This window comes from Oxyura jamaicensis, chromosome 5 (assembly GCF_011077185.1).
Source record: "Oxyura jamaicensis isolate SHBP4307 breed ruddy duck chromosome 5, BPBGC_Ojam_1.0, whole genome shotgun sequence".
In the NCBI taxonomy this organism is placed as follows: domain Eukaryota; kingdom Metazoa; phylum Chordata; class Aves; order Anseriformes; family Anatidae; genus Oxyura; species Oxyura jamaicensis.
Genome location: NC_048897.1, coordinates 25,074,626 through 25,092,974, shown reverse-complemented (window position 1 = coordinate 25,092,974; position 18,349 = coordinate 25,074,626). Strand labels below are relative to the sequence as shown.

The following is an 18,349-nucleotide window of genomic DNA, read 5'->3' as shown; positions in this document are numbered from 1 at the left end:
CCTAAGCAATTCAGAGCTGAGTCAGCTGAATGCAAACACTATAAAACTTGTGAGACACATTCACTGAGGTTTGTATTTTATCTCACCCTGGTCATTAACAGACGCCTGTAATTCCAACATCTAACTGGAATAACTGCATCCTGTGCTTGCTTTTAACTGAAACCAGACATGTCCTTAATCGCCCAGGTTTCATCTCAAAAGCTGTTCTTAGAGAGACATGGTAATACTTTCTCAATAATAACACTTCCTGAATACACAGTCTTAGTGTGGGTAGTTAATACTGCATGCTAGTATGTGTGCTTTTCGTGTTGCTGTCTATCATGCAGAGGTTCTGCAATGATTTTAATTCATGGTCAAGCTACAAAATGGTTACTTCTTCAGTGCTCTTTCCTTCCTTTTTATTTGTACTGCAGGGGATGGAAAGAGTTTGTTAATCACTGGCAGGATGAAAGGGAGCATGGAGTTACGTGCTTCAGAACGCGTTTCGGTGTAGGAGTTGATTGAATCATTTGACAGCTTTAGAGTGCCTGTGAAACATTATCAGGTGGGGTGTCACTGCAGCTCTTCCCCATAGAAACGAATTCCCCTGTGCAGGAAATTTATCCTGAAGCCCACGGTGCCATTGCAGTTGTAGAGTTGAGCAGGTCATTTTGACTGGGGCCATATTCACCTTGGGGAGTGCGCCAGTTATTTAAAACCAGTCAACCAGAAGAGTTTACTACTAGTTGTGTAGTTTAATATGCTGCCTAACGTGTCAAAAGGCAGGGAGGTTTACAGTTATCCCATGTAAATGAAGTACCGTAATAAGTAATTGGGTTTAGTTATTGCATATGAAAAATTTTCTTTGAGAGAATGTAAGAAATTGGCTGAAAACCTCAAAGTTTTTTTTTTTTTTTTCTTCCAAATACATGAGTATTGGAATTAGCTGAAATAATACAATAACACAGAACTGATGACAGCAACCATTAAAGCAGTAAGTTATCTCAGAGCAGATACTGAACAAGCCAGCCAGAGGGAACACAATCTGGAAATTTCCAACAGGAAGCTGTCCCAGGATTAGTGTGAGAATTCTTATGATATTATTTTTAATTAAGTTTGCTGCTAATGCACTTTGCTGTAGATCCTTAGAAGGGATGAACAGCCTCCTCTCTGGAATGAATGAGGTTAATGACCTAACCATAGGCATTTTCAATTTCATGCCACCTGTTTCTGGATATTTAAAAGGAATTCTGGGGTGTTTTATTGGCAACCTGAGAGCCAAATCAAAGCAATCTGCCAGCAAATCTACTGACATCTACCAGATCTACTTGACATCTACTGCTTATTAGTACTGTTGTACACTGAAAAACCAGGATTTTTAATGTCTTCCTTGCATTAGTTTATTGGATTGATGGGTCCACACTGAAAGCCAGGAAGGCAAGTTCAGGTAAGTCCTCTGAATGTCGCAGGAGTCAGTGCCACTGTAACCATGGCAAGTGGCTCTGGTGCCCTTTGCAAGCACACTGAGTGAGAAGAGGGAGAACAACACTAACTGGGCCTGCCACGTGCCATGGGGATGGAGACGCGCTGGGAGGACAGACTTGAGAAAGGGTGGACTGATTCAGCCTTTGCTGTAGTTGTTTTGTGAATAGTTTCATCTCCAGGATTGCCCATTTACTGATTATTATGTTAAAAAGATGTGAGAATAGTCTTTCTCAGAATCTTGCATCACAGACTTTAATATGGCTGGTAAGAATTGATGAATAATACACCAAAAATATTTGATTACTCTTCTGAAACAAAACCATTGTTTAGAAGCTGATGCAATTGTTATATAGATGGAGAAAACTTCTAGAAACTGTATCCTGAGAGTAGTATGACTTCCACCCTGTCATGTCCATGGTGTTGAGTAACTGTTTAATCTTAGTCTTAGGTCTAACTCAAATATTGAGTCTCTGATTCCAAACACTTAAAAGCAATGGATTTTCTCACTTGATTACTTTTTGGCAATTGGGCTAAATTCTTTCCATTTCTCCATCCTCATTTATTATTATTCTCGTTGAGAATAAAAACAAAGAATGTGACATTAGATTCCAGTGTTATAGTATGGAATTGCTTCATGTGTGGTAGGAATGGGAAGCCAGGCACCCTTAGCATGGGGAAGGGGAGGTCCTAAGGCAAGCAGGCTGTAAGAATCATGAGTGTTGCGGAGGGAATGCACTGGGATGGAGTGCTTGCCGTCTCTCCCATTACTAAAGTGGCATCAAATGGTGCTGGTGAATAGCAGCTTCATACAAAAGGTGAAGTTTCAGATGAAACCACGCAGCGCGTCACTATGCTGAGCAACCCTTTGCCACGGCATGCTGTGGATGCGAGAGGTTCACATGAGTTCAAGGGGAGACCAGCAAGTTCATGAAAGAAATCCAGCAGGGGTTATTAAATAACTAGACGCTATCTCTGCCCTGGGAAGTCCCTCCAGACGGCTGGAGACGGGGAGAGCATTCAGGGAATGCATTATGAAAGGCTCTCTGCAGCCTTAATAGCTTCTCCCTGGGCTGCTTCTGGCCACAGCTGGAGACAGGGCACCGGGCTGGGGACTTCTGCATCAGAGCTTTAAACATCTCCTGTCCTCCCACGGAGCCTCTCCCTAATGAGGGGGACAAAATCCGTCTCGTGTAATAAATATGTGGTGAGGCGTTTCATTCTCCCATTGTATTAACAAGCAAGGAAAGCTATGTGGAAATAATTAAAGCAGGCTTTTCGCGCGTGGCGTACACGATGCGCACCTGCAAGCTGCTATTTCAACAGGAAAACTCATTTTCAAATGGAGGCTTGGACATCAAAACACAGCTTTCCCAGCTTTTTTATTAAACTCTGAGGGAAAAAAAAAAAAAAAAAAAAAGTAAAAAAAAACAGCCCTTCCCACACAGAGCCGGGGAACTCCGGGGCGCTGAGGGCGCGGCGCCCGCACGCCTCACCCAAGGGCGGGGGTTTCCCGCCGGGCCGGACCCCGCCGCGGCCCCGGGAGGGCCCCGCCGCACTGCGCATGCTCGCTGGAGGCTCGCGGCCGAGCGGCGCGGGCACGCGCGGCGGGGCGTGGAGCCGGGGCTGCGGCGGGGCGCGCGTGCGCCGAGCGCGTAACCCGGAAGCGCTCCGTCGGCCGCCCGTCCGGTAGCGGCGGGGCCCTGCACGCTGCGCGCCCCCGCGCCCCCCGCCCGCCATGTCCCGAGGCTCCAGCGCCGGCTTCGACCGGCACATCACCATCTTCTCGCCCGAGGGCCGCCTCTACCAAGTCGGTGCGTGCCCGCGGCCCGCCCGTCCCCGGAACTGCTCCGTCACGGGCCCGGCCGGGGCAGGCCCCGCCGCCACCGCCTGGGCTGGGGGGGCGGCCGCGGTGGCCGTGAGGGGAGCGCGGGGCTGAGGGAGGGAGGGGTGGGAGTGGAGGGGGTCGGCCGGGGTGGTGCAGGGCGGCGTGGGGTGTGGGGGCCTCGTGGTGCGCTTCTGCGGGGCCCTCGGTAACAATGCGGCCGCCTCCCAGCCTGGCAGAGTTCATCCACAGTGCGGCCCAGGGAGCCCCGCAGCCGGGCCCACGGAGTGTTTTGGCCGCATCATCCTGCTGCCATCAGCCCCCGGAGCGTGGGGGCTCTGCCCCGGCTGCAGGCGCCTCACCGTCTGTCTGTGGTGTCTGTACGGCCATTGCTCCCCAGGAAAGGAGGCTGCTGCGACCGGGCTGCACGGATGGTCAGCAGCAGCCAGCGCTTCCTTTTATGTCTGCCCTTAAGCTTTGCTCAGGAAGAAGGTTGCATGGATCAGGCTTCTGGGCAGGCAGCGTTGGACAGCCCTTACTGCAAGGCACACCTACAAGCATGTCCATGTTTGGGTGGCTATGCATCAGCAGAAAGTCCCTAGCTACCTACCTACAGCCGCCTTCTTAGTACCTGTAGTTTACGTAAGGCTTAGAGGCAGTATGTGCGGTAAGCCTTGTACGTGCAGGTAGTAGGAACAATGCTTCCTCGCACAGAATGTGAGTGGGGCCACGATGGAAGAGGCATGGAGTACGGCCTTCTGTTGCCATTAAAACTTGCTGGTTGGCCTGCACCACCTTTCTGGCTCCTTCTCTGCTGCAGTGCTACTAGCATCCTGCAGCAACAAGGGAATTGAGCCTTCATTTTCTGCCCCCGGACATATGCATCGACTGTTACTAACCATTAAGATAATACATGAGAAGAGTGCAGCACTTCTGTATCTTTTGCCCATGTCTGAGAAGCAAATTCCTGTATGCCTATTTGAGACCATCTGCACGCAGTCCAAAGGTGTTTTGAGTATCCATCTGTTAGGGGAATATAGGGAGGAAAGTACTTAGGTGTGCGTAGTTACCTTCAGGTAAGCATGAGCTCGCTCTGCCTGCAGCCAGGCTGATAGCTCAGGCGTTGTGCCACGTGAGTCTCCGTTGGCTAGCACCTAGCCACAGCATGGGCAGAAAACTTTGCTTGTGGTCAAATGTGTGAATCTTTCTTTCTTAATTCTATACATCCTTGTCTGTGTGCTAGATACAGACTATTTAGGTGCTATTGAGGATGGACACATCTCAGGCTTTAAGGCTGTCTCAAAACTTGTTTTGTTTTTTCTTCCCCAGAAGTTTTTACCTGAACAGAGATTTCCAGTGTAGTGATACTGGCCTGAAATGCCAGCACTTTGCCTTGCGTCTGTCTTCTGAAGCACAAAAAGCTGATGTGCCTTCAAAGTGTTCTCAAAATAAAAAATAGCAGTTATTTTGTATGAATTTCTTGTTGCTGTGATTAAAATCCTTCAGCGAATCAGTGTTGGCTTGCAATCCGTTAGTTCCAGTTATCAGAGCTGATATTTCTGCCTAGGGAACTTCTGGGAGGTGAAGGAAATGGTGGAATTTCTGATGATATACTCGAATAGCAGAAAACAGACTTCACTGCCAGCAGCAATGTTTATTTGGACTTGTTATACTGGAACAGCCACTTTTTTGGCTTGTCTCTTTGAACACAGCATCACAGGTAGCTATAGGAACAGACAAGGGGGGACAGCTCAGGCAGGGCCAGCTAGGGCAGGGTGCCCAGGACCACATCCAGAAGTGCTGTCTCATGTTCATGTGGCACCTCTGGTGTTCCAGTTTGTGCCTGTTGCCTCTTGTTCTGGCACTGGGCACCACTGAAAAGAGCCTGGCTCTGTCCTCTTTGCACCCTCCCTTCAGGTATTTAGGCACACAAATAAGCAAGTGCTGCACACCCCCAGCCTGGGGCTTCAAACATGGGCGCTTTGCGGGCAGTGCTAGGGCAGTGCTAGCTGTGTCTCAGGGCTCTGTGCTTCGCTGCAGGCTAGCACAGGTGTGCCTTGGGAAGGCAAATTGAAGGTGAGCAAGATAGTGCATCTAGTGGAGAGAAAAGGGGAACGTTCCTTACAGTATGTTTAGGTAACCAGTAAATGCTGGGAAGTCTGAGAGCAATAAATACAGCACTCTCAGTACATGACAGTTACCCCTTCCACAATGCCGACTCAGGGTATCAGACGTTGACTTTTTGCAAGATATATTTTTCATTTTCAGATGATTCCTCTCCTGTTGTGGTCTCTCCCACAAATTTGAACACAGCTTTTGAAACAACTCTTATTTCCTGCCCCTACTGTGTTTTTTTTTGACAGTAGTGGTACCAATTTGTTCTGGATTCCAGCCTCATTCACGTAGCTAACAAAAAAATTGGTCTGCATCTAACTAGTGCCTGAAACTTGCTTTTCCTGTCCAGGTATTAGAAAGTTTTGAATGTTTATCACGTATTGCCAGATAAAGGTTTTTAAAGGCTCTTGAGGCTTTTGAAATCATTAATGAAGGGAAATTTATTTCTTGGAACATATCTAGTAATTCTTAATCACTGTCTGATTAATGCGCTTTAGTAAGCACATGGATAGATTTTGTTTTAAAAAGCAAATAGAAACATTGCAGCGTTTGAGCATCAAGACGCAAAATGTGGCGTTGAGCTGGCAACTCAGCTTCTCTGCCTTGCCTGTTATTTCAGTTCTCACCTGTATTCATTAAAGTATCCAAAAGAAAATTACATCCTTATAGTGATAATAATACTTGAAATACTAGATTCTGCCATGATAAAAAATTTATGTAGGGGTTTACGGTTCCTGTAGGTTGATGGTGGCCTGTGTTGGCCAAGTGCAGAACAAATTCTGTTGCTAAGTGCTCTAATTGAACTAAAAGGCCAATTATTAGAAATATTTGAAGGAAGCAATAATAGCAGTTCTGTGAAGACAGACCAGCGTAACTTTCATCAGAAAGTCTTGTGCTTTGTGCTAAAGAGCTTAAAGACAAAGTGGTACAGAAGTGCCTAGAATTAAAAAGGCCAAAACTTGGTGAGATTTGGGGGGGGGGGGAGGGAGGGTTTCAGAGTTGCTTGTACTAATCTATCTAATAGTGTTTTTTGATAACTCTTACATATTTTTCTAGAATATGCTTTTAAGGCCATAAACCAGGGCGGACTTACGTCCGTAGCTGTCCGTGGGAAGGATTCTGCAGTAATCGTAACACAGAAGAAAGTACCTGTAAGTCTGCTCTTTATATAAATACAATGTTAAATGTAACATTAATGTTATGTATTAACATTGACACATAAAGATGTTTGGACTGAATTTCTTGTCACTCTGCTTTCTGTGAGTTTTAGTTCTGTTCAGTGCTCAGTTGTACGTTTCATCCCCATGTACTGTGATTTTCTCTGCAGCTGTTGAAGGGATAAAGCTAAACTACGGGCTAGGCTCTGGTCTACTTTGGTGGATGTACAGTGTTCTGGCTCGTAAGGGTTGAGCTGTCCCAAGTCAGTTTTCTGATTTCTCTTCCTTAATTCCCACTAAGAAAACATACCAATAGCACAACAACAGCTTGGGTGTTTCAGCACAGTGGAGATGTACTGTTGACGAAGGGGAGGAACACTTGCATTTGAAGGGCAGAATGAAAGAGGAACTCCAGTGTTTATGTCTTGCTCTCAAAGTTGCTTCAGAGGGAAGAGGCCTTTACATTGGTCATGCTTTAGCTGTCAGCATTTTCCAGATACTGCAGTTTTTATCATCCTCATTATCCTATTTGTTCCTTTGCGTGTGTACAGCTGTAAGTAGTGGAGAACCCAAAAGACAAGTTTTAGCTGTTGATTCTTTTGAGCTCTTCTGTAGCTACCAGTCTATCTTTATTGTACTCAAGGGCCTTACTGCAGCCTTCTCATACTTAAAGGGGGCCTATAAAAAGATGGGGAGAGGCTCTTTACTGGGGTGTGTAGCAACAGGACAAGGGATAACAGCCTTAAAGTAAAAGGGACTAGATTTAGATGAGATATAAGGAAGAAATTCTTAGCTATGAGGGTGATGAGACTGTAGAACAGGTTGCCCAGAGAAGCTGTGGATGGAAGCTGGAGGTGTTCAAGGCCAGGCTGGATGGGGCTTTGAGCAGCCTCATCTGGTGGGAGGTGCCCTGCCCACAAAAGGTGGGTGGTGGAACTAGATGGTCTTTAAGGTACCTTCCAACCCAAACCAGTCTATGATAGCATTTTCTGTTAGATTCTCTCTTCTTCCTCTTTAGGACAAGTTACTGGATTCCAACACAGTGACTCATTTATTCAGCATTACTGAAAATATTGGCTGTGTGATGACAGGAATGACAGGTATTTAATTCACTATCTTTTTATGTATCTGGAATGCCTGTGGTTTTGTTTTTTTCTTTGGTTGGCCAACTGTGTATTGCATAAAACTGAACCTGTGCTCTAGGAAACTTGTTACACTCAATCTGGTCTTGGAGAACTTGTCTAGATCTGATGTATTTTTTTTAAATTTAGAGTTGGGCATGGAATTTGCATTCTCAAGCAACGCTAGGAATAAAGGTTGTATGCATTCAGTGAAATTAATTAGCTCTTTCCCTCTAGCTGACAGCAGATCCCAGGTGCAGAGGGCCCGCTATGAGGCTGCTAACTGGAAGTACAAGTATGGCTATGACATCCCTGTGGACATGCTGTGTAAGCGGATTGCAGATATTTCTCAGGTCTATACGCAAAATGCTGAAATGAGACCTCTCGGTTGCTGTAAGTATAGTGTATGAAATCTTCTCTGTTTCATGTCTAAGCTTGCAACTTCAAGTGTAAGCAATTACCCATTTTTAAATTGTGCAAAATGATATGAATGTAACCAAAGGAGTAAAAGGGGTGAAGAGGCAGGTGGGAGAATAGTGTCAGAAGTCTTGAACTGGAGCCATAATTTTACAAGTGACTTAGCATTTGGATTTAATTAAATGATTTAACTGCTTTAAAACATGTTGCTATTACACCTTATTTTTATGAGCCTAATCTGGTTGCACAGTGATGACTGTGAATGGAAGATGCTCTTTCTACCAGTGTCCATGTCTGGGTAAATATCACAGACATGAGAAGAATGCAGATCGTGAAGATGTTCAATTTTTTTTTTAATCTAAGTTGTGTGTATAGGCTAAAAGTAAACTAAATTGGTGCTTTTAACTTTTACCATTAACCGTGTAATGTAGGGAAGAAGCACTTAATATTTCACTTGTAAAGATTTCTGCATCACTCTGGCTATATAATAGCAAACCCAACTTAATTAAAAAGTGTGTAAATTTTTCTGCATATACTTCGTTGTCCTTGTATTCTGAGTTTAGTTCTGACTTGTTTTTTTTTCCTTATGCTTGGCCATGAGTAATGTATAACTGTATCGTTAGACTGCCTGGGAACTGGGGTAAAAGACATAATGTTTCCTCTATTGCTCTTTTGTTACATGCTCTGCCTAGAGTTCTTTTTGTGTCGTTGGTTTTCTTTTTTAATGAAAATATTTTCAGAAGTGATGAATCACTTCTGGTAATCGTACTAGGCAGTAGCACTTCTTACTAAAGAATTAACATTCAGGGTTGCAGCACAGTTTCCATGATGGGGCAATTTTTGTAGGCTTGTATACTTGTAATGTTCGGGAATGACCATTTATTCCGTTGCTTGGCATTTTCTGTGCCCTGATGCTGCTGGAAAGTGAAGTTTTTTCAATGCAAGAAGAAAAATGTGTTTTTCCTAACTTTGTTTTTTAAAAAGATGAAACTTTTTTTGTTTCAGCAGTTGCTGTTCAGAAGCTGATAGCTATAACTGCTATCTAAAAGTTGCACAAGTATAAAGCTAAAAGTAATAAGATGCTTTTTTTTGCAGTTTTTTTTTTTATTTTTCAGTTATTTTTAGTATGCTTACTGAGACTATAGAACTGTAAATGTAAAAGTGTAGCTGAATATAGCTGCACTTCAGGGATTTGACCAGTTTATGTCTAGATGTAATGCAGTGATTGTCAAGATTATAGTCAAGAACTCAAAATTGCTATTTTAATATTTCACTTCAGCATATTGTAAAGATGCTTTCTTGTAAAAGACATCTTAACCAAATGTCTGTTTATGCTTTCGAAGTGTCACTGTCACATAATACACAGGATGTGAATTGTGGCTGGGTGAGCCTTGTGTCAGGATTAAACTTGTATTTCCTGACTTTGTGGTTCTTTACTACTGAGTCTGGCCAAAGCATTGCTATGTTTAACGAGCAGTTTTCTTGGGGGTGACAGAAATCTAGTCTGCTCTAAAATGAGCTGTGTGCCTGGTATGAGACACTGGTAAGAAATGGTGAATAAAGGTGATAAAGGAGTCACAGGTCTAGGTATTGGACTGGTTTCTGAAAATGAACTGCAGCACGCACATGTCTCTTGGGAGAGGAGTATCTCTTGTGGTCTTCAGTTCAATGGAACTGAGGAAATTGGGAAAAAAATATAAACAATAATATTTTTAAAAATATATTTTTTCCCTTCAAGGTATGATTTTGATTGGTATTGATGAAGAACATGGCCCTCAGGTGTACAAGTGTGATCCAGCAGGTTACTATTGTGGATTCAAGGCCACAGCTGCAGGAGTTAAGCAGACAGAGTCGACCAGTTTTCTTGAAAAGAAAGTAAAGAAGAAATTTGATTGGACATACGAACAAACAGTAGAGGTAGGCTGGTGGACGGTAATAAAGATTTATCGAAGTATTTTTAATGATTATCATCTATGCAGGCTTGTGATACAGGGGAGTGCAGTCACACATTTCCTGTTTTCTTACAGCTCTGTATTGCTGCCAGAGCAATTATAGCTATTCCAACCAGAAAATCTTTTGAAGGTATTTGGCAAGTGTTTAGAGTCTTCTAGTCTGCCTTTTCTGCGTGTATTAGCTGAAGTGGAATCCATAGGATTCTGGGCATATCAGTGTATTCTTTTTTTTTTTTTTTCAGTGGCTGTTAAAATAGTCCTCATGTTAAAAAGGATTTCAAACAAGATGGGGGTTAGTGCCCATCTGTCGGTTCAGTAAATACAACAACAATTGCTATGCCTGCTGTGAAAACTGTTGTTCAAGGCCCATTATAAAAATATACCCTATTTATCCAACAGATTAATGAACTGTATAATAACCCTTACTTTTTCACTTACACTGTAGAGACCTGTCTAAACAGAGCTCTTGCACGGCGCACCTGTTTCTCCTGCCTGGTCTTGTTCATCTCCCATAATGTTAGGTTTCTTGCATCACAAGATCACTGGAAATGAAGTATAATAACCGAAGCAATTGACCCCACTGTGAGATGAAACAGACTATTGTATTAACATATATGCGAATGCCATGCAAATTCAGAGCTCCAGCTAAATTGCTTCTGAAGTCTACATTACTGTGAAAAAAAACATTTAAATGGGAAGTTTTTCAGTATAAATGCACCAGTTTAAAATGTCTGTCCAAAAAGTGCAATATACTGATTTCTTCATATGTTGTTTTTTTTTTTTTTTTTAAATAAAAGATTCTGAGAGGATAAATACTTGCAGCAGACTGAAGTTGAATGTATTTGAAATTCTGGCAGAGACCCTATTTTATCCTGTTTAAATAATCTTCACCTTAAATGTATTTTTCTGACACTGCTTGATTATGTTGTTGAGATGTTCTTCATCATCAGAAAGTTCACACGCATCTTTTTTAAAAAGCTTGCAGTGCTTTAAAGGTAATTCTCCATGGATAAGTAGTGTTGCTGTGTTTTTCTTTGTTTTTTAACAACGTGGCTTCCATGCAGTTTTCTGATGTCTGCATAGTCTCGTACAATTACTGCAGAACCAGCGTATTGTCAACATACTAGAAATAAACTTTAGGAAAGTCTTGTCTGGTGTTCTATGCTTCCTAAAGCGATACTGATGAGAATTAAATGCCAGGATGTCAGAATAACTGATTTGGTAAGCATCTGGCTAAATAGCTGGTTTACAGAACTCGTTTTTGTGCTCAAAAGGAATTTTCAGCGTTATTATGACTTGACTGCAAAGTATGAGTGAGGATGCAGAGAACACATTTTAAAACAGGTGATGATTAGGATGGTTAAGTTGTAATTAAACACAATTTCTAAAAACAGGTGGTGTAATTTTAGTTAGCAGAAGAAAAGCCAACATGGAAGCTACACAAGTGACGTGCTTTGAGTAATCCTGAATTGTAATCATGATGTCTGGCTTGTTTGCCACTTAGGAAACATGTTCTGTCCTTGGGATCTGGGGTTTTAATCTTCACCTGATAAAAGTTTTTTTTTTTTGTTGTTTTTTTTCTTTTTTTTTTTTTCTTTTTTCTGCTAAGAAAATTTGATTTTTGTAGATTGGGTTTACTGGAGAGAAAAGGTGAGAGGAAATGTATTTTGTAACAAAGGAAAACTATTTGAAGCTTTACAGCTAAGGTTTTGAGGTGGAAGGAAATAAAACTAGAAGAGAGGATAGTTGTTGATGCTAGGTCTACTAAACAATGCTTCAGTGCTTTCTGTTTAATGATGTTTTTTTGGTCATCTTTCAGACAGCAATAACATGCCTGTCTACTGTACTATCCATTGATTTCAAACCTTCAGAAATAGAAGTTGGTGTAGTCACAGTGGAAAATCCTAAGTTCAGGTAAGTGATCAGTACTGATAAAACATGGTGTATTTCTCTGGTTATGTGTGATTAGTTTTAATTTGTTGTGTAATAATAAATGCCGAAAGAGAAATGTCAGAAATTGATATTAATCTTAACATGGTTTAAAATTTTTGACCTGGTTAGGGGATCCAGTTTGTAAAAGGGTGTTGTTTTACATGGTTAAAACATGTTTGTCTGTTCTAGATGTTTCTATCACACTTAAAAGATTTAAGTACTTTTGTTTATACTAGTATCTGGAGTTCACTTTCAAATCGCAGTCATGACAGCTAACTCAGTAAAGTCTATTTTATATTAGGATTCATTCTGAAAGTCCTTTTATTTTTTTAATCATTTTCTAAATGGGAAATGACTCTTCCTCATCTCATCATAGTGTTTAGGAGCTCTAGTGTGTAGTTAATAGGTTATACATTTGTATGATTTGAAATAATCTATTTAAGTTTGACGAGATTAAAAGATTCTGGGTTTTAAACCACTGTGCTGATTCAGAACTCGCTGAACTTTTACTTTCCAAGTACACTGTGTTCCAGCCTACTGCGAAAGCGAGACCTGCCATTTCCTCCCCTCCCCTCAGACTGTTGTCTGAATCTGAGTGCAGCCTACTGTGTGCAGCATGGTTACACAGACAATACCTGGAAATCTTCTGCTGCAGGCTATATCTCACATCAGATACAATGTGCTGAACAGCCTTCCCACAACACAGTGTATAGCTGTGGAGTTACACATGAAAGAAAGGGAGAAAAACTTCTGGGGTCTTTTAGTCAATGCAGCAGGACCTTCTAGGTATATGTTACTTAAAATTTGGCTGAGTCAGACTTGTTGCAGAGGAGTTCAGTTAATTCTGCTTTAGTTTTTCATTGTGTTTTGGTTTTCTTTTTCATTAAAATAAACAAAGGAAAAAGTCTTCTGCTGCTTTAGTCTAGCTACTTAGGTGGGGATTGGAGAGAGACTTTAAACTTTTGGGTCCTACAATTGCAGACTTCTGAATGCTTCCTAAGTTGTTTAAAGTTGACATGGTGATGCTGGGTGATTTTCCTTTTGGTAGTGGATGTTCAGGACAACAGAATAGCACAGCATTTTTGAAAAAGCATACAAGAGCTACATTAACCCTTTTCTTATGCTGCTCAAGGCTCTAGTGCTACCTTTCTGCCAACCTTCATGTACCTGTCTTATGTCCTTTCCAAAAAGGACAGGTGACATGCAGAACTAGAAGGCTATAGAAGCCTGTGCCTTCCTTGGAGTAATTCGTTGTACTAACTACCATACCCATTCTTTTAAACAAGGTGCCAGCTTGCTAATACATTATCCACGAGGAATTACCTGTTCTTTTTCTGCCATTTGCTACCTCTTTGCTGTCTGTGCCTTTGATTCCTCCTTTATTTTCTGAGAATAATGTAAATGTTGGTTTGTGGCCCTGGTAGCAGGGCTTTAAAGTTTGAAAGATGCAATGTGTAATACGGATTTGTGTAGATACTAGGTTGGAGTTTAAGGGGAAGAATCATCAAAGCTATTTAGGATTTCTTTTTGTTCTTTCAGGATCCTTACAGAAGCAGAGATCGATGTGCACCTTGTAGCTCTGGCAGAGAGAGACTAATTAGCTTTCCCATTTCTGTTGTCTGTGCTTCTCACCAGGATATTTGGTGAAAATAAAACACTTATTAACGAATTTAGATTATGGTATTAAAACAATGTTCACTGTATGATGTATTTTACTCTGTACAAATAAAACAGAGGTTTTTGAAATACTTGTTGTCTTTTATTTTTCTTAATTTTCAGTTCAATGAAGTTCTCATCAAAATGCTTGATGACTTTAAATGTTTTTGTGATTATTATATCTGTTGTATTTTATGAGCAATTTTATACTTGGTTCTGTATTTTTCATCTGAGCTATATGACTCCTAGTGTAAAGTTTCATATCAGGTTGTGGTGTGTGTCTCTTGAGATAAATCTTACATTTCCATGTGTTTCCTTGCCCAAATATTTAAAGGCTTGTAACAGTACTGTTTTATCTGTGGGAAAATTAAGAAGATGTTGATTTCAAACCTGAGGATTTGCCCTGGTTTCTATGAGGAAGTAGGACAAAAGCTGAAGAAAAAAAAAAAAAAACTGAGCTGTGATTCCCAGTGTATTCAACAGATTTATCTGGGGAGTGGGGAGGAATGTTGGGCTTAACAGATGTCAGCTACAATCAAATAGCTCTGAAGCTAACACTTAGGGGAACAGATTCTATATGCAGTCCATGTTGGGATTTGTCACCTACCTGGTCTGAGGCTTTGGGCAGTGCCAAACGCAATCAATGATGGAGCCAACAGACAAAGTCCATCAGCAAGAATGTCTCTGGGAAGCAATTCAACTTGAGCCTTTAAAGGTTCCAAGTTAAGAGGAAAGATAAGACTGCAAAAACTTGAGTCAATGTAAAGGAAACTGCTTTTTTGTCTTGCTGGAATTTAAGAGGTTTCAGTCTCCACAGCAAAAAGGGAGGTGATAAAGTTGCAAGGAAGGAGATGCTGAGGAGAAACTGAAGACTACCAGATACTTTTAGCTGTCGGGTGGACGTGAGAGTCTTCCTGGAAGAATGCCAAGCTAAATATGACTTAGCTCTTCAATTCTTCTGTCATGCTATTTGTATGCTGGCTTCCATTACTCTAAAATTCTCTTCAGTTTCCAGGACCTTTGGGGAAGGCCTAGTAAGTTCTCAGGAACTGGGATTGCTTAATATTTTTTGCTTTACTTTATACTTTAAGCCCCTTCAATGTGAATTTTTCAAGTTCATTGTAGTAAAGGAGATACAATTCAGTGTTTGGTTTTAATAAAAGATAATGCTAACTGTATAACTGAGTTGAGGAAATTCTGATCCTCACGTTTTTCTTATGCCTCCAAAGTAGTGTGAATTGCTGACTTTGCAACGTTTCCAGAATTTCCAAGAGCATCTCTAAATTTCAGCTTCTATCATGTCAGATACTATAGTATGGATGGTTAAGGCAAAGCCATCCTTGCCTTCTTTTTTTTTATCTTTTTTTTTTTTTTTTGCTGGGGGGGGGTGTTGGTTATTAGAGAGTTGTGCGTTATGTGTAACGGTTGGCTAAACGTAGGCTAGTGGCACATTTGGAAAGGTTTGTATCTTTCCGAATGACAGATGCGTTTCAGAAACTTCCCTGAACAAAACTTCCCCAAACCTTTCTTCCTAATAAAACACTCGTAAAACATCCTGGAATTTTGAGTATGCTGAAATCATCATTTACTTTGCCATAAAACATACTCCACTCACACTGTGTTCTCGATCAGCTTTGCTTATGTATAAAAACCACTAATGACTTCACAAACAAAGCTGATTAAAAGGAATATGACAATCAGAGAACCATATGACTAGAGCACATTTGCTTAGAGTATTAAAGCTCCCTACAATGCCTTTAATTTTGGGGGGCTTATATGTGATTGTGTAACTTGCATGTTTTTTCTGCTAGCAGTGTTTGTTCATACCTTATGCACTTGCATGCAGAACATCACACCTTGTTTTCAGAGATGATGAAGTAAGCTGTCAACAGTATATTCATTGGGAATGTTACATCCTCTTTTTATAAGTTAAAATTACAGCAAGTGAAATACTGTTTTTCCTGGTGTCTTGTCCTGTAATGAAAATTCATACTTCTCACTTACATAATAATGGGGATTTTCCTTTTTCAGTCAAAGCTTTTTATTGCTTATGGTAAGAAGGCTACACAAAAGGTAGATAGATACCCGACCTAACGGGGAAAACCCCGTGTGTTACAGATATACCCTGGAGCAGATAGCATCTGCAGCCAAACTGCATCAGCCATGAGTGTTGTTGAACTGTACTTGGTGTCACTTACTGGTCCAGGCCTGGCATTTGGAGAGAAACTTGGGTATGCTTGGTATGATCCTAACAATTCTGGCTTCAGCAGAGCATATCCCAAGTGATACCGGGCTTGAGATAGTTTGGGAACTCATGTGGAATGCGTACATGTGGATACATAAACAGTAATTTTGGCAATGTGAAATAATACACTGTATCTCTTCTACCTTTTCTGTCCTGTTCCTCATTAAACTTGACCAAAAGTACCAAAGACGAAATAATTTGGTTCCGTGTATGTTGTTGAAAGTACCATGAAAGAACTAGATCTATAGCTTGCTGAGCTGAAGGGAAAAAAAAATAAAAAAGCTTTCCATTTTTCACTAGACACAAAGCAAAGCCTGCTATTTTGAATTCTTCAAAACTTGTTGGCTCGTGATCAAGTTTTTGAAGTGTATCCATGAGAGTACTCTTGTTTTCTTTTAAGAAAAGCCCTATGCTGCTGGGGGTGATAATAGTAAGGCACGCTGTTTTTCATTTTGTATTTTTTTTTTTTTTTTATGGGAAGTTCATAATTGTCATAGCGTGTTCCAGCCAGTTCTTGCTGGTAACGAGTTGTTCTGTCCTCTTGTTTTGCTGTAACCCAAAGTATTTGGAAACAATGTGAGACATCCTGTAGTTCAGGATCAGTTGGAACTGTAAGCTTAAGTCTCTCATGCCCAAGTAAAACAAAGATAGTCACATGCGTATGCATGGCTGCCTAAAGAAACTGCTGTCTGGATTTTGTTTGTTTCTTACGATTATCACGTTTAAAAAAAAAAAATAATAATAAATCATTTTCTCCTGCTCAATATCTGTACAGGTATACTTGCATTTTTTAAATGACTGAGATCTTTGTTGACAGCTGCTGTTCAACAAGTTTTTCTTAGCATACTTAGCATAGGAACTTTCTCTTTACTATTATTCTTTCCTGTGTCACCATAATCTATGAAAATTCTGTGCTGCAATGCTAAATACGGGAATTGTAGTGTGTGACTGTTAACCTGGTGAATAAATACTCAGCAACAGCACTAAGTCAAAATCCAGCTAACTGCATTTGGCAGAACTGAGTAGTCTACAATGAAGTGTATGCTTCCATTTTGGGGTTAATAGTCTTCTCCATGTCAGCTGTAGCTGAGTTTTCAGTCACTAGATTCACTACAAGTCCTTGCTATGCAACTCATCTTTTCTTAGCTGACATGTTTGTCAAACCAGAAGCCTCTGGAGTAAAATTTTTTAAGGCTTTAGCAGGATAGTATGCAGTGCAGGTTAAGACACCCAAGCCAAGCTGTAAATTTTTTCTGACATGTTATATCCGTTTCCCTCTCCCAGAAAAGCACCTTCTGTGACAGGCACTGGCATAGGCAGTTGTTGAACATAAGGTATTCAGTCCTCACAGGATTCCTATAAAGCAAACCTCTTTCAAGTCAGTCAAACTTGGTAGCTGCAAAGGGGCTTGAGAATTTAAAGCCTCCTATTTAAAGGCTAAGGATGCACGTAGTTCTCACGTAGGCCTGCATATTTAGGGTTACTGTGAGAAAGCATGGTGTGAATGTGTGCAGGCAGGGATTTCGTAATCAGGAATGGGAATTTCTTTGTGACAAGTGATCCTTCTGTGATGTTTGTGGTTTCTCTTGCCCTCCTCCCTGTTTTGATCCCAGGTACCTCTATCTTCTTCCTTCAGCCAGCACTGCTGCTCATTTAAATTTATAATGAGCTGTTTTTTTTGCTAAACTGATGGAGAAGTGTTTTGGTTTTGTCCAGCTCTCTGCTGGAGTAGCAGCCTGGATCAGCCCTGTAGGATCTAAGTAGCAGGAAAGGTGGAGTAAAGGAAGGGAGAGGGAAATGGGATTGTAATCTCTGATTTAAGCCCCTGCAGAAATGACAGCCTGCATCACAAAGGAGGGAAGGAAGAAACATGAGAATTTGTAGCCCATTGTGCCCCCGACTGCTCTTTGGCTTAAACCTCTATAATGGCACTTGGTCCACTGGAGTAGAACACGCATCTGTGAGCAGGTGACACGAGTCTTACCTCGAGCAGCATCAGGACTGCCCCCTCAGTAGGCAGGTACCAGGCTGAGGAAGGCTTCTCTGGGGATGGTGCTATTCCGTAGTTTCTCTCCTGTTCCTCTGCTCCTATGCCCTTTGTGCAGCCCAGCAACTTCCAGGGCTACCAGGGAACGTGATTCAGAGGCAGGATTATGTTTTAAAATAAATTGTTAAAAAATCCATTCAGAGATGTGTGGCGCCCGGCTTAGCTTTGATCCTGGTCCCGCAGCAGTGATACCAGCGTAGGGGGCAGTGCAGGACAGGAACCACCAGCAGGGCCCGGTTCAACTAGTGGTGCACCTGCTGGGGGGGTAGTCAAAATCCTTATCAGCAAATATTTTCCATGGGAAGGGGAGGGATATCGATTCTCTGGATCTGTTGAAGCCTCCTTTCTGGGATCCAAGAGAAGCCTGGCATGGCTAGCCCAGAAGAGGGCCTGAGGTAAGCGCAGCCTTAGGGCCTCAAGG

The 18,349-nt window shown here is 41.7% G+C and overlaps 1 protein-coding gene across 1 annotated transcript; it reads left to right on the top strand.

The window, feature by feature from the left end:
• Nucleotides 1–3,086: 3,086 nt before the first annotated feature.
• PSMA6 (proteasome 20S subunit alpha 6) lies at nucleotides 3,087–14,071 on the top strand. The gene is made up of 7 exons (XM_035328185.1): nucleotides 3,087–3,275; nucleotides 6,458–6,552; nucleotides 7,577–7,658; nucleotides 7,917–8,072; nucleotides 9,835–10,013; nucleotides 11,868–11,962; nucleotides 13,520–14,071. Exons 1-7 carry the CDS (start codon nucleotides 3,200–3,202, stop codon nucleotides 13,575–13,577), a joined length of 741 nt encoding a protein of 246 aa, XP_035184076.1. The 5' UTR covers nucleotides 3,087–3,199; the 3' UTR covers nucleotides 13,578–14,071.
• The last annotated feature ends 4,278 nt before the right edge of the window (nucleotides 14,072–18,349 follow it).

What these genes read in the sequence shown, in the direction of transcription:
- PSMA6 (XM_035328185.1), top strand. Translation starts at nt 3,200, where the DNA reads ATGTCCCGAGGCTCCAGCGCCGGCTTCGACCGGCACATCACCATCTTC. An exon ending in TGTGATGACAGGAATGACAG is followed by an intron (nt 7,659 to 7,916) that starts GTATTTAATTCA and finishes CTTTCCCTCTAG; the next exon opens with CTGACAGCAGATCCCAGGTG. An exon ending in AATGAGACCTCTCGGTTGCT is followed by an intron (nt 8,073 to 9,834) that starts GTAAGTATAGTG and finishes TTTCCCTTCAAG; the next exon opens with GTATGATTTTGATTGGTATT.